Genomic DNA, 14,149 nt, shown 5'->3' with positions numbered 1-14,149 from the left:
TCAGACTTCAACTTGACTGGAAACCAGATTGTCTGTGTATAGCCCAATGCCCAACACTAGACAGGGAGCTTGTTAAATAGATCTTGCAGGAACATTATCACTTTGTGTGTTCCATTAAAATATATATGTGTGTGTGTGTTTGTGTATGTGTGTGTAATGTTTATTTTTTAAATAAGCTTATAAAATGGCACATTGTCTATGACATTTTCAAACACCCTTCCTGTTATTTAGCTCTCTTTCCTCCCTATCCATAGTGTGCCAACTCTCCCTTGCCAAGAAAAGTATCCCCTCTGGGTATTCCCATGCCCCCATTAACAGCATCTGTGCCCTGATTGTCTCCTCCCTATACTTCTCATCCCCAGTCACCCCAAGGTCCCTTTTGATTTTACTGGCTTCTCTGGTTACTTCAGGCAGTTATTTGCTCTATATTGGTCTGGATTAACACACTAGGTATGATATTGCCCAGCTCTATCCATTTACTGGCAAATTTCATTTCATTTTTATTTATACCAAAATAAAAATCCACTGTGAATTTGTACCACATGTTCGTATCTGTTCATCAGTTGAAGAACATCTAGGTTGTTTCCATTTTCTAGTTATTGTGAAGAGAATACTGCTAGTACATGGAATCTTTTGGGCATATGCCATGGACAGAAAAAGCTGGGTCATATGGTAGATCTATTTTTAGCTATCTGAGAATTCTCCACATTCATTTCCCGAGTGTGTACACAGTTTGTCTTCCCACCAACAGTGAATGAGAGTTCCTCTTGCTCCATACCCTCACCAGCATTTGTTGTCTTGTTGTCAGTTTTCTTTCTTGATTTTATCCATTCTGAGTGGGGTAAGATGAAATCTCAGAATAGCTTTAAGTGTTGCTTCCATTATGGTTGAAGATGATGAACACTTTCTGAGAATTTATTATCTGTTTTTTATTTCTTCTTCTATTCAGATCCAATTTTTAATTGTTTTTTTGTCTTATTTTTGGAGTGTGTGTGTGTGTCCACTGTTCTTTGTATAATATGAATATTATTCTTCTATCATATGAATAGATGTCATATAGATGAAGCACCATTTATCAATTATTGATCTTAAATCATGAGTAAAATGTAGTGCTAATCAAAAGTCCTTTCTGAGCATATATCTTGTAGGATATCACTGTCTATGCTTTTATTTTTTTTTTAGGACTTTTGGAATTTCTAGCTTCACACTGAGGCATACAGTTCACCTGTAGGTCATGTGTGTGTGTGTGTGTGTGTGTGTGTGTGTGTGTGTGTGTGTGATACCTATGTCTACTTTAATTATTCTGTGTGTGAAATACAGTTTTCCCAGAACCATTTATTGAAGATGCTGAAGATGTTCACAGTGTAAAATCTTTGCCAAATACTAGATGGTTCTAATTATGTACATTAATTTGGGTCTTCTATCTTGATTCATCGATTGATCCATCTGTTTTTGTGCTGATACCATGCTGTTTTTATCACTATGACTCTACAATATAGCTTGAAATATAGTCTGGCAAGCCCTCCAATATTGTTATTTTTTGCTTAGGGTTTCTTTGCCTCTTCAGTGCATTTTGTGGATCCATATGAATTTGAAGAATGTTTTTCTAATCTTCTATATAACCTTATGGGGTGTTGACTGGAACTGCACTGACTTTATGAATGCTTCTGGTAGAATGGTCATTTTCATAATATTAATTATACCAATACATTACCATGGGGGGGGTAACATCTTCTAGTGTCTTCAATTCCTTTCTTCAGGCATTTAAAGTTCCCAATATAATGGTATTTTATCTCTTTGGTAAGGTTAATTTCATATTTCATTTTGAGCCTTTCATAAATGGGAGTGATGCTATGACCTCATGTTTGCTATTGGCATATGCTTATTTCTGCAAACTGATTGTATATCCTGCCACTTTCTGAAAGTATTGATCATTTCTAGAAGTTTTCTGTGGAATTTTGGGGAATATTTATGCATAATTCCATGTCTTCTACAAATAGGAATGGTTTGGCTTCTTTTCTCATTTGTGTCCCTTTAATTTCATTCTCTTGCATTGTTTCTATAGCTGTCACTTCAAGAATTTTGTTGAAAGGGAGTAGGGGTAATAGGCAATCCATGGGATTGCATTGATTTGCTTTTCCTCCATTTAGGATAATGTTGGTTTAGGGTTTGTCGTGTATAATCTTTGTTATGTTGAGGTATGTCCTTTTCATATCTATTCTCTCTAGAACATTCTTTAAAATTTTTTCTTATTGAACATTTTCCTTATTTTACATTTTCTCTAGAACTTTTACAATAATTTTATGTTGAATTCTGTCAAAGGTCTTTTCTGCACCTTTGAATAGATCATATCACTTTAACTCCATTTATATGATTATATATGATTTATTATATTTATTAAGTTACATAAGCAGAATCTTCCCAGTACAGCCAGGATAAAGCTAATTTGATCATAGTAGAGGGTTCTTTTGATATATGTATATATTCAACATAAAAATAATACACTGAGAATTTTTGCATATATGTTCAACAAGAGTTGGTTTTGTTATTTGAATAACTTTACGTTCATAGTAGGAATTTGGAAGTGCCCCCTCTGTCTCTTCTGAAATTTTTGTCTGGCTTAAACTTATATTGGTCTTGAAGATACTGTCATAGACTCTGTAAGTTTATGTGTACATCAGCCCTGTTTTATCTGTAAGACACTGTACTTGGAGTTATCCATCTATTACTGTTCTTATATTCTTTAAGCTTCTCCTTTCACATAGATCCCTGGGCCTTGAGGGGTGCAGGATTGATACAGATGATTCATTAGAACTCAGTAATCCAGAGTCTCACTCTGCACATTGTCCAGGCCTGTGTCTCTGCATTAATTGCCATCTCCTGAAAAAGAAGGATCTCTGATGATGCATTTGTCTACATCAATACAGGGATATACCATTATGAATCATTGTATGCTATGTTTGTTTATCAGAATAATAGTAGTAGGTTTCCCCTTATGCCTCATGGCCTCTCTAGTTTCAGCCTCTCAGCCACTTTAGCAGTGTCAGATATGGGTCCAATCTCATGTAGTGGATCCTAAAGCCAATCACAAAATGGTTGATTATTACCATAACATATTGTTCATGTATATCTTGCCAATAGATTGCTAGGTTCATAGCTGGGTGATACTGATGATTTATCCTCAGGTAGCATGGAAATAATCTTCCAGCATCATAAATGTTAATCAGTAGTGGAGAACTTCCTACTTGGATACCAATTCTACGTGTTCAGTGACATAAGAATATGGCACCTTCAGCTATAGGATCTTACTCTCATAACCAATATCCTTTGATTTTGATTGAGGAGTTGAGGACGCCATTGTTTATTGATTTCCGACTCTCTCTTTTTGTGTTCTGGAAATTCTAGCTTTATTTGTTTTCTTTCTGTAGCCTCTTGAGTACGCTTCTTTCTCTCTTCATTCCAAATTGTTGCTTCTGGTATTCTCTGTAGGGCTGATTTATTGGACATAAATTCTTTTAGTATGTTTATATCATGAAAATTTTTTCTTTTACTTTCATCTATGGCAGATGGTCTTGTTTGGTAGTCTGGGTTGGCATCTGTTGTCTTTAGAAAGCTCCAAGCCCTCTGATTTTTAAAGCTTCCATTGGCAAGTCAGTTTTTTGTTTTTTGTTTTGTTTGTTTTGTATTTTTCAATATATTTTTAAAATTATGTATTGTTAATCTTTTCTTGCAACTTTCAATGACTTTTCTTTATTCAGTATAGTTAGTGTTTAGATTATACTGTGCCACACAGACGATTTTCCTGCTAATTTAGCATTCTATACGCTTTTGTATCTCTATGAGTATTGCTATGTGTTTCTTTAATTTGGGGATGCCCTCTTCTATGATACCATTGAACACTATGCAGTTGAGATAGAAGGTGAGGGGCCTGAGCTCGGACTCACCCTTTCTTTCCTTTTCTTTCTTTCTTTCTTTCTTTCTTTCTTTCTTTCTTTCTTTCTTTATTTCTTTCTTTCTTTCTTTCTTTCTTTCTTTCCTCCCTCCCTCCCTCCCTCTCTCCCTCCCTCCCTCCCTCCCTCCCTCCTTCTTCTCTCTCTCTCTCTCTCTCTCTCTCTCTCTCTCTTTCTTTCTTTCTTTTTTCTCAGACATGGTCTCACTATATAGCTCTAGCTGACACTACGTAAACCAAGCTGGCCTCAAACTTGTAGACATCAGCCTGACTCTGCCTCCAGAATGCACCACTACACCTGGCTCAGACTCTTATTTCTTAAAAGAATATTGAAGCCACCTATGTGACTAGTTCTTGGCTAACTGATACAAAAAGAGATGTATGCTTCCCTAAAGCATATATTTCTAGAAGATATACATAATTAACTTTATTTACTTCCCTTTAAAGCCTAGCTTTTCATGGCAAAAAAACAGAAACACTAGGTACGAGAAAACCCTTTCTTCTTCAATATCCCTGAGAGTAGTCCAAGAGACTCTCAAGTCAAGAAAGCAATGTCGTGAGTAACATTTTTGGAGGGTTAGCTCTTGCCCCAAATTACTTGTGTGAATATTTAAAATTAACCTTGTTCCATATGAACTTCAAGTCTCATTTTATGAGTCTCATTCTATATGAATCTTCAATTCTTCAATTTGTCAATGAAGCTGTGGTTTCTTCAGTATGTTTTGATGCTGTTTTTGAGAATCAGTTGGCTGTAGTCATTATGTTTAATACTGGGCTCAGTATTTTGTTCCATTTGTGTATAAATTTATGTCTAATGCCAACCTCATGGCCCTTTGTATATCATGGTTCTGCACTGTGTCTTAAAATTAGGTATTACAATGTTTCTGTCATGAACAAGGTATCACTTGTTCATTATGGTATTGGCTGTTTGGTTTCTATGCCCTCATAATAATTTTGACATTGTTTATTCTAGTTCTTTGAAGAATGAAGGATACTGGTAACAAGAGTTTAGGAAGAAGTTACAAGGCAGATAAAGGAAGGTTGTCTGCAATCAGTTCATGATGTAAACATGCATTGAATTACATGTGAAAACATGATGTAAACACATGTAAGTTAACATGTGAAAAATTAGCACATGTTAATACAAATAAATTAACTTTACATTCTTGCCCAACATGCTTGAGAGCCAGAGTCTGAACTCTACTATCGCATGACCTGGGCATGGTGGTCATGCACACTTGTAATCCCAGCATGTTCGAGGTGGAGGCAGGAGGCTCAGAAGTTCAGTTATTTTTGGCTACATGAGTCCAAGCCTGACCTAGGCTGCATTTGATAACTTATCAAATCAAGTTACATAGCTTTTATGGCATTCATTATAACAGACCAACAATACTCCTAAGGATCAAAGAAATCTCAGGTAAAATATAAAAGAGTCTAAAATAGTCAGAGGACAGGTATACAGAAAGAAAGTGTATTCCTTTGAAATATTTCCTAAAGATTTGTCTCAAGCTAGAGTAGTATATAAGGCACAGAGGTAAGGGAGAGAACAGCAGCCAGTATGAGGAAATCAGGATTTTACACAGAGTTTGGGGCTACCATGAAGTAAAAAAGGAATAGCCTCAAGTTCCCAGAAAGCAAGTAACATAACTGAGCCTAGAGGCTGTGAGTCCAACTACTTTGAAGGATGAGGTGAGGAAACTGCAAAATCTCTATCTACCTGGGCTGTGGAGTGACCTTCAGGCCAGCTTGGGTACCTTTCAGTGAGATCTTACCTCAAAATTAAAACATTAAAAGGCTGTGATTTGTAGCTCAGCTTGGTGTACGTACATAAAGCCCTGTACTTTATCCCAAGTGCTGAAAGAAAAAGTAAACAATGACAGAAATAACCCCCAAAATAATAGTTTCCTCTCAACACATTTGCTGACTTAACTGCTCAGCATAGGGACAATCGTGGCATTGAGTATAAGAGAAAGGCCCTCAGGTGACACCTCTGAAGAACTGCACCTAAGAAAATGGAGATACCAGTGTCAAACTGAGCCTCAGCAAGACAACAAGCATCTTACACTGTCACAGACATGCACAGAGGTGTGGAATACAACTTAACACATTCTGATGCTCAATAAACACTGCCTGGCATGCTGTGAAGGAAAAATCAAACAATACAACAGAATGAGAACCAGAATTGGTCAGATATGATTGTTACTTTATCTGAGTTTAATGATCTACATATGTAAGAAAATGGATTGCAACATGGAGACTTCCCAAATGAGCCACTGTTGGAATCAGACCACAACTTTACAACCCAAATTACTAAACTTTAGAAGTGAATAGATACATAGCTTCTATTGATTACTGGACCAGATGAGAAAAGACTTGGCAATTAAAAGGTGATTAAGAAAGCTTGGTACCAAGTATAGTATAGAGCAGAAAGGGAGGGTGAAAGAGTACAGACAATAGGGACAAAGTGGGATATGGGAGCTTTCGTGTGTCTGGAATCACAGAATACAAGAAATGAGGAGGAAATGAGGAGGCAATGTGAGAGATAACAGTGAGAACACCTTCATTCATTTCTGGTTCTTGAGGTGTTCTACACTCCTGTGTAGGTTGTGCTCTCTGGATGTCAGAATTTGTTCATTTTGTCAGTGGTCATTGTACCACTGCTGAACTTCTCCCCTTCCCTTTCCACTATCTTCTACCTATACTTTGACACTAACTTTCCTACCCTCTTAAGAAATAACATTTGAATACTTATGTAAGAGTGGGATCATGGGTATTTGTCTTTCTTGTCTGGTTTAACATGATATTCTTCAGGGTTACCCATGCTTCTGTGGATGACTAGACTCATGATAATGCCCAAGGTTCATATGCACTATACTGTACTCATTAATGATTGATAGATTGACTCTGTATCTTGACCGTAACCAATATTTTTGTTCCACAAAGAAATAAATATCCATGGTCTTGAATATGTTACTTGCCCTTATTTCTTCATCACACAGTGTTTACCAGAACCTAAAAATCACAGTGTAGCAATTATATATATACATATATATATATATATCGTATATGTGTATATATTATTATAACAATAATAACGACAACAAAATACAAAATAGAGTAACTTTTTTTCAAACATGAATGTAGGGTATCAAATTGCAAAAGTGCTATAAACCTTGGGTGGAAAAAAAAACACAAAAGCAAGCAGGCCCCATGCTGCTTTAGCCATCACTTCTTTTAGTTTTCCTTGAACCAGGATGCTTTTAGAAAAAAATCTAAAAAGCAAGAGATCACCTTTCAGGATGATCAGTCTCTGTAGAGTGAACAATGCTGTCTGATATCCCTCCTTAAAACTTCTGCTCTAAGAGAACAACAACAGTGAGGTTGGTGGGCCTCAATTTTCTCCTATCACCCTTAGGGCTGTGCAGCATTATGGGTTCCTACAGCAGATAAGGGATGGTAGAGCACTGTCCATACCCAGGACAAGGTCTCAGAGAGCATAGCAGGAGTAGGGCCACTCCCTACCCAAATCAGACTTGGGCCTACTCAACCACATAGGGATAAAGGCCATGTCATGATAGGTGATGATAGGACCAGTTAAGCTTCTGTTTCCCTGTCAGAGAACTGGGTTCTCAGAAATCATGTGACTGGCAGTCTGCGAATCTAACTGATAATCATGGAAAGCCCCTGAGCTTTGCTTTTTGAATTGGTGCATAATTAATATTTGCCTGTCTTCAATTGGGTCCAAATATGCAAATTAGTGCATTTTCTACTTTGTCCTTTTTCTTCCTCTCTCCACCGACTCCAGCTATATGAACTAGTCATTCAAGAATCATGCTGTCTTCCAAAACAGTGTCTTGGATCACTTATGCCCTCCATACTTACTTCCACCTGAGACTCTGATCCACATCTCCTCCATACCCTGAGACCACTGGTGTGCAAAGGCTGAGGGGTGTAGAGGACCCACACAGCATGCTACCAGTTCTGAATACTTAAGTTATAAGTCACAAGGTTATATATCACAAGGTATATTCTAGTGATGTCTAGCCTGTTGCTCTGTCTTCTCAGCCAACTGCTATTCTTTAAGTCTCAGTGATTGGGCTTCCATAGATGACCTGGTGACAGAACATTTAAGGAAGAAAGAATCAGCATGGAGCCACACAAAGCAGTTCTGCAGCATCTGGGAAAAGTAAAGGTACAGAGCTCTCATAAGACCAGCTCAGTGGTTTCCAGGGTTAGTGGACAAAGTAGATACTAAATAAAGATATGTCAGCTATGCACTTTCAGGGTTCTCTCCACTTTGTGTCCGAATTTTCTGGAGACAAAAACTAAATATTTTATCTTTTAGAAAGGAAATGTAATCCTAACCCTGCAACATTCTTCTAAGCCCTCATCATTTTAGTGCTTAGGCGAAGTGGCATTTCTACGGCATACACAGCTGCATTTCACTCCATTGCCTTGTGGATGTCCTGAGGTGACCACCAAGCTGGCCATATTTAGAATCCTCCCCCAGGAGATGCCAAGGCACTTCATAGAACTCAACACAGATAAGAACAATGGGCAGCTCATCAGTACGACACCCTGGAGATGAAACTTTCTGAAAAGGCTCCATCAAGTAGAGATTCTCAAAAATGAACTGACATGTGCTTTCTTGATCCTGAAGAATCTGTGTCTACCAGGAGCTGCACACATCAAGCTACACTGCAGTGGCCAACACAGAGGATGCTATGACAACTATGCCTAAAGGAATATTCTCTGGTCCTAAAGGGAGTAAGCATTAACAACAGTAGTACATCAACGTCAGTCTATGAAATGGACTGAACTCTACTCTGTTTCACCGACTAGCCGGAAGTTCTGAAATTAAAACCCCAGTATTCAAAAAGTCAATAAAAATCCCATGAGATGCCAGTATTAACAGCCACTGTCTTTCTTAATTTGCTGATTGCTAAGGAGCTATTTGGAGGAAATTGTATATTATCAAAATTTAACATTGTGGCTAAAGATAAATAAAAACCGTACATCCTGAAACCCTGAAGAATACACCTCCAAATGATGTTTCTTTCCTCATAATACCTCCTGTAATTGGGTTGCTTTAATTTCTGTCATCCACCTTTTACTGATGACTCAACCCTCATTACCCACTTAGTGTCAATTATCTCCTCAATACTTTTCATTTTTGGCCAGGTCCACATTTCACTTTTGAGCATCTTATTTTCTCAAATTATGGTGTGGCTTACAAGTATGTGAATTGAGTCTCTTGCGACTCTCACTCTCCAGCAGCAAAAGGACTTTTGAGAGGCCTCTTTGAAATTGTCTCAGGAGGTCATGGAGGTCTCTCAAGAGGTCCATCATGCTCCTACGCACAAGATGAAAGGTGGGTCTAACTTCACTCTAGCACCAGATACATTTATGCCTTTGCCTCCCATAGAGCAGGACTCTCTTTGCCTTGCCTTACCTGCACCGAGCATAATGCCAAACATACAGCAGCAAATATTTAATGATTGAGTAAACAGAAATAAAGAGAGATCCATTAACAGAGAATATAGCAATTACAGATTTATGTGGAGGCCAAGGCCATCTACATTCTAGGCAAGCACTCTGCCATGTTGCAATATCCTCAGCCTTGTTTTTGTTTTGTTTTGTTTTTCGTTGTTGTTTTGTTTTGTTTTTGTTTTTGGATGGTTGGCTTTTTATTGAGACAGAATCTCACTACATAGCCAAGGCAGGTCTGAAATTCATAATCCTCTTGCCTCAGCCTTTTAGTGATGGGATTACAGGTACTCATCAAGATTGACAGGTATGTATATGTTTCCTAAAGATGTTCTAGCTCATTCCTATGCTTGATGGTATTGAGTCAAGATAGGGTATCTTATCTCTTCCTCAGGAAGTCAGGTCCAGGAATCCCTTAGAAAACTTTAGCCGTGATATTAAACATGTCACTATTCCAGAGTGACATGCAACTGTGGTTCAGCTTGTTTGTTGTTTTCTAAAGAGGAGTTTTCGTTTCTCAGAAAAAAAGGGTACTGCATACCCTTCAGTGTAGGAGATATGAAATCTAAGAAGCATAGAAACATAGGCACATTCTTTGGAAGGGCTCACAATGCCAATTTGAGAAGGATCACTCTTTTTAAACTTTTAAGTTACATTTATTTATTTGTGTGTTTGTGCCCATATTGTGTGTGTATATGTGTATACATGTGTATCCGAGCATTCATGCTACAGTGCATGGAAGTCAGGAGACGACTTATAGGAATCGGTTCATTCCTTCAACCTGTGAGTTCCAGGAACTGAACTCAAGTCTTTGGGTTTAGCAACAAATACCTCTACCTGTTGAGCCATGTTGCCATCCCTTAGTAAGGTCATTCTTTACCATCTGGTGGAAGTGCCAGAATTCAAGATTTAAATTCTAACATGAGGACTGAAGAAGGTAGAAAGGCATGCACAAAACTAAGCCCTGGGTTTGATTCACAGCACGGCATAAACCAAGAATGGTGGTACATGCCTATAATCCCAACATTCTGATCAGAAGTTCAAGGAAATCTTGGTTACATAGAAAATCCAGGGACAGACAGAGTCACATGATACCATATCTCAAAAAATTCATAAAAGGATGAAGCAAGAATTGCCAAGATTTCTTATGATATGTGTACCAATTCATAGAACACATGTTCAAGAAGGCTTTTACACTTTCACAGACGTAAGATATAACTCAGAACTTTCCCATCTCTCCTCAGGCCTCAATCTTCCAGGTCCAGGGATATTTCTTATCCAACATTCACTCCTCTCCTATTGAGTCACACAAGGGACCTTGCAAGGCTGCCCCCATTGGCAAATGACCGTGCTGACTTCATTGGAAAAGTCTGTTCCAACACTGCCAACCTGCTAATCTGTCATGAAATGAGTTTGACCCTAGGTGAAGTTCTTGTCTTCCCTGAGTAATGTCACTTAGGCATATCTTCTGGAACATTTTATTACCACACAAAAATGTCCAACCAGAATATAATTATGAGCAGAAAGTGCATTTTCAACCTCCAAGAGCTTGATAAACCTCCAGGCCCACCAATGTACCATCCTAACTAAAGTGATGTGTGATTGTGTCTACAGAGAAACTCTCAGTGTTAGAGGTAAATCAAAGTGAGACACAAAGGTGCTAAGAAGTTGTGTGAATCAAGGACAACAAAACTAAATCCCAGAGTAAAAACCAAATACATTAAAAATGAGTGCTTTCTCAGCACAGTTGGCTGAGTAATTACTTCCCAGGTAAGGAAAGATTACATTTTTAATAAACCAGCCATTTCCAGTCCATGTGTTGTATGAAGCAAGTTTCTTGAATTCATTTCACCTCTCTGCTCATACTTATAGATAACATTGATATTACTTTTCTGTTTGGAGGTTTTGTTTTTGATGCCACAGATTGCACATGGAACCTCAAGCATGCTTCCATTCTACCATAAACTACATCTTTAAGGTTTTTTTCAAAGAGAATCATATATAACCTAATTTTACCATGACATGGATGCCTTCTATGAAAAACAGACACTTTCAATATCTGGCAACTAAAGAGATGCTCTTGTTACTGATTTGCTAGTATTAATCCAATGCACAAAACACTGCAAACTGAAGACACATGCTGGTATACTGGAAAACCCCTGTCCTTTCTCTTATACATCTCCTAGATTCTGAGGAACTAGGCACAGAGAAGCCCCACTCAGGACATTGTTAACATCACCAAATGACCTGCTATGGGACTTCTACATCATCTAATCAGAAGGCACACCACAGGTGGCAGATATGTCAGGTGGCTTGGTGTAATGCATTCTAGTACAGCATCACATGCTTAGCAGCTAAGCACTGTCCATGTGGAATGACTTCTCTCACTGGACTTATGTACATCCCTAATATTAGTGAGGTTGCATAAAGCCAATGAGTACACAACCCTAAATAATTCCATTTGAAAGGCAAGTGCTATCTATATATGTAAGAATGGGAAAAGTTTTTGATCTTCAGAGCAATGACTCACTGTTGATGTCACACTGTCCCTTCTGTTTCTTAAAGACTATTTTCAATACCACGGCATTTGACACTTGAGTCAGTAGTGGGCTTTAAATCTGCTTAATAAAACTGTAACAGAAATCCAGTGAAGACTGTAAGCATGAAGATTCACAGGAGCTACCAAGGTAAACACAGGTGCTTCTTACCATGTTTATGGATGACACAGGACCAATGCTGTTAACATAAATGTCCACATCGATCACAGTTGGTTTTACTGTGGGGGGAAAATACATATCTGTTAGTACTTTATGGTACAGTGAAACATGAAGAGCACAACCCAATCAGTGTGTAGAAGCCTCGGCCATTAACAACACAGGCCCATGCTGCTCAGGTGGGCGGATTTCTCTTGGGGACTTAATTTGCATTTAAAATTAAATTCACCTTGTCTTCTTAAAACTTCAAAGGATGAGAGATCCTGACTCATATTTATTGAGCTTTTGGGAAATAAGACAGCTACCCCACTGCAAATTGCCAGTAACAGATGACTATAAAGATTTTCTATGTTACTTAAGTTGATTTTGATGGCAAAGAAATGAGATAAAATATGAGACACTGCACAAATAATTTAATGTCAAACTTGCTAGAAAGCTAAATCATGAGATGAGCAATATCAGTGGTAGATAAAAAGCCTACGGTTTCAAAGCAAAGTTTTAGTGGTTCCAAACTGCAAAGAAAAAAAATGAAAACATGGCTTCTTGTCACCATTTTCATTTAAGGAGACATACACATGTCTAGAGCAGAGTTACAATGTTATAGTCAAAAAAATAAAAATCATGTGAATAAAAATAAGACCTTTTTCAAGGATAAAGGTGTACAATTCCTGTGAGTGGCACACACACTGCAAGTTAAAATTAAGGGTGCACAGCTCCTATGAGCAGCACACATTCAGGTTAAAGTTGATGCAGAGATCCTGTGTGCGTCACACAAGTATGAGCGTGCACAGCTCCTGTGACTAGCACACACTGCAGGTTAATTGACTAATTTAGGTTCAAGAAGGCCAGTTCCTCTTCCCTTGCCTGGGATGGAACTGAACACCACCAATGAGGAGACAGGGAGAGATTGCAGAGCTCGGGGTCCAAAGGCCTCTTCAGGAGGGAACCTCTTTATCACCATTCAGGGATCGACGAAGGAGAGAACAGAGCCAATTTCAGAATATGTCTGCCCAGGAGGAATATAAACAAGATGCATGAACTTTTCTTGCATGAGGTTTCCATGGAAACAAGATTGTTTGCTTCTGTGTTCTTTCAATGGGCCTCCTTCAGTTTTGCTAAATAACTGTTCATTCACAAATGGACTCCACACTTTGCTTCTGGAACTGAGTGGTATCTGAGTTTCCAGGCTCATAAACTTAAGAAACCTATAGCTAGGATGGGAGTTTTCAGGCTTTCCTGAGATGAAAACAATTGTCATGAATTTGAGCTAACTCTGTGAACATCTGTCAACACCACCAGGCTGTGTTAGTTCCAAAGAGCTGTTGGCATTTTGGACGAAAGCCTCAACACAATTCTACTGCTATACACATGACAAATTTCAGATAAGCGTGCTCTAAACCCAAAACTAAGATTCTCTGATTATCAAAATGATAAATACCACTTTCTTTGCCTTCACTGGATTCCTCAGTGTTCTGTTTTCACACACAACAGCCTCAGATTAGGCTGTGCAGACTGTGTGACATTAGCCAAGACATTTCGCAAATGGCTTTGGGGTTGTTTCAGAGTATTTATTAGAGTCTGGATTTCCAGAGTTTGTTAATCTCATTAAATTAAAAGGGCTTTTAGACACAAAGCCTGAATGGTTTAAAATGGAAACTATGAAATGTATTGAATGCAATCACATAGCAAAAGGTTTAAGGAGGCATTTGGAATATAGGCACATGCATACACACATTCACTCATAAATGATGGGGGAACCACTGCTTTTAGTAGCTGTTGCTGAGCAAAGTCATGATAATGTCAGTGGCATTTTTTTTAGAATGCCATCTGACAGCTGTGCCCAGGAAGCATACAGGCCACACTTGATAATTCAGACACTACAGATACAGTTCTGACAAAAGGCTTTCAACACAGTCATCAGACATCTAAATAGGGAAAATAGCAGTGTTTTGGCAAGCAATGCTAGGAAAATTAGATATCCAAGAACAAAGGAATAGAT

The 14,149-nt window shown here is 38.2% G+C and overlaps 1 protein-coding gene across 2 annotated transcripts in view; it reads right to left on the bottom strand.

Annotated features, from left to right (window-relative positions):
• Gabrg3 (gamma-aminobutyric acid type A receptor subunit gamma3) overlaps positions 1-14,149 on the bottom strand; it is a 657,289-nt gene that overhangs the window by 591,290 nt on the left and 51,850 nt on the right. For both annotated transcript variants that reach the window (XM_029479966.2, XM_021166877.3), the window contains exon 3: positions 12,145-12,212. In XM_029479966.2, coding sequence (XP_029335826.1) covers positions 12,145-12,212 — 68 coding nt within the window. The remainder of the gene's footprint in view (positions 1-12,144; positions 12,213-14,149) is intronic.

Source organism: Mus caroli, unplaced genomic scaffold (assembly GCF_978045245.1).
Source record: "Mus caroli unplaced genomic scaffold, Mus_caroli_1 scaffold_8, whole genome shotgun sequence".
In the NCBI taxonomy this organism is placed as follows: domain Eukaryota; kingdom Metazoa; phylum Chordata; class Mammalia; order Rodentia; family Muridae; genus Mus; species Mus caroli.
The sequence above is the reverse complement of the archived record's forward strand: the minus strand, read 5'-3'. Positions and strand labels throughout refer to the sequence as shown.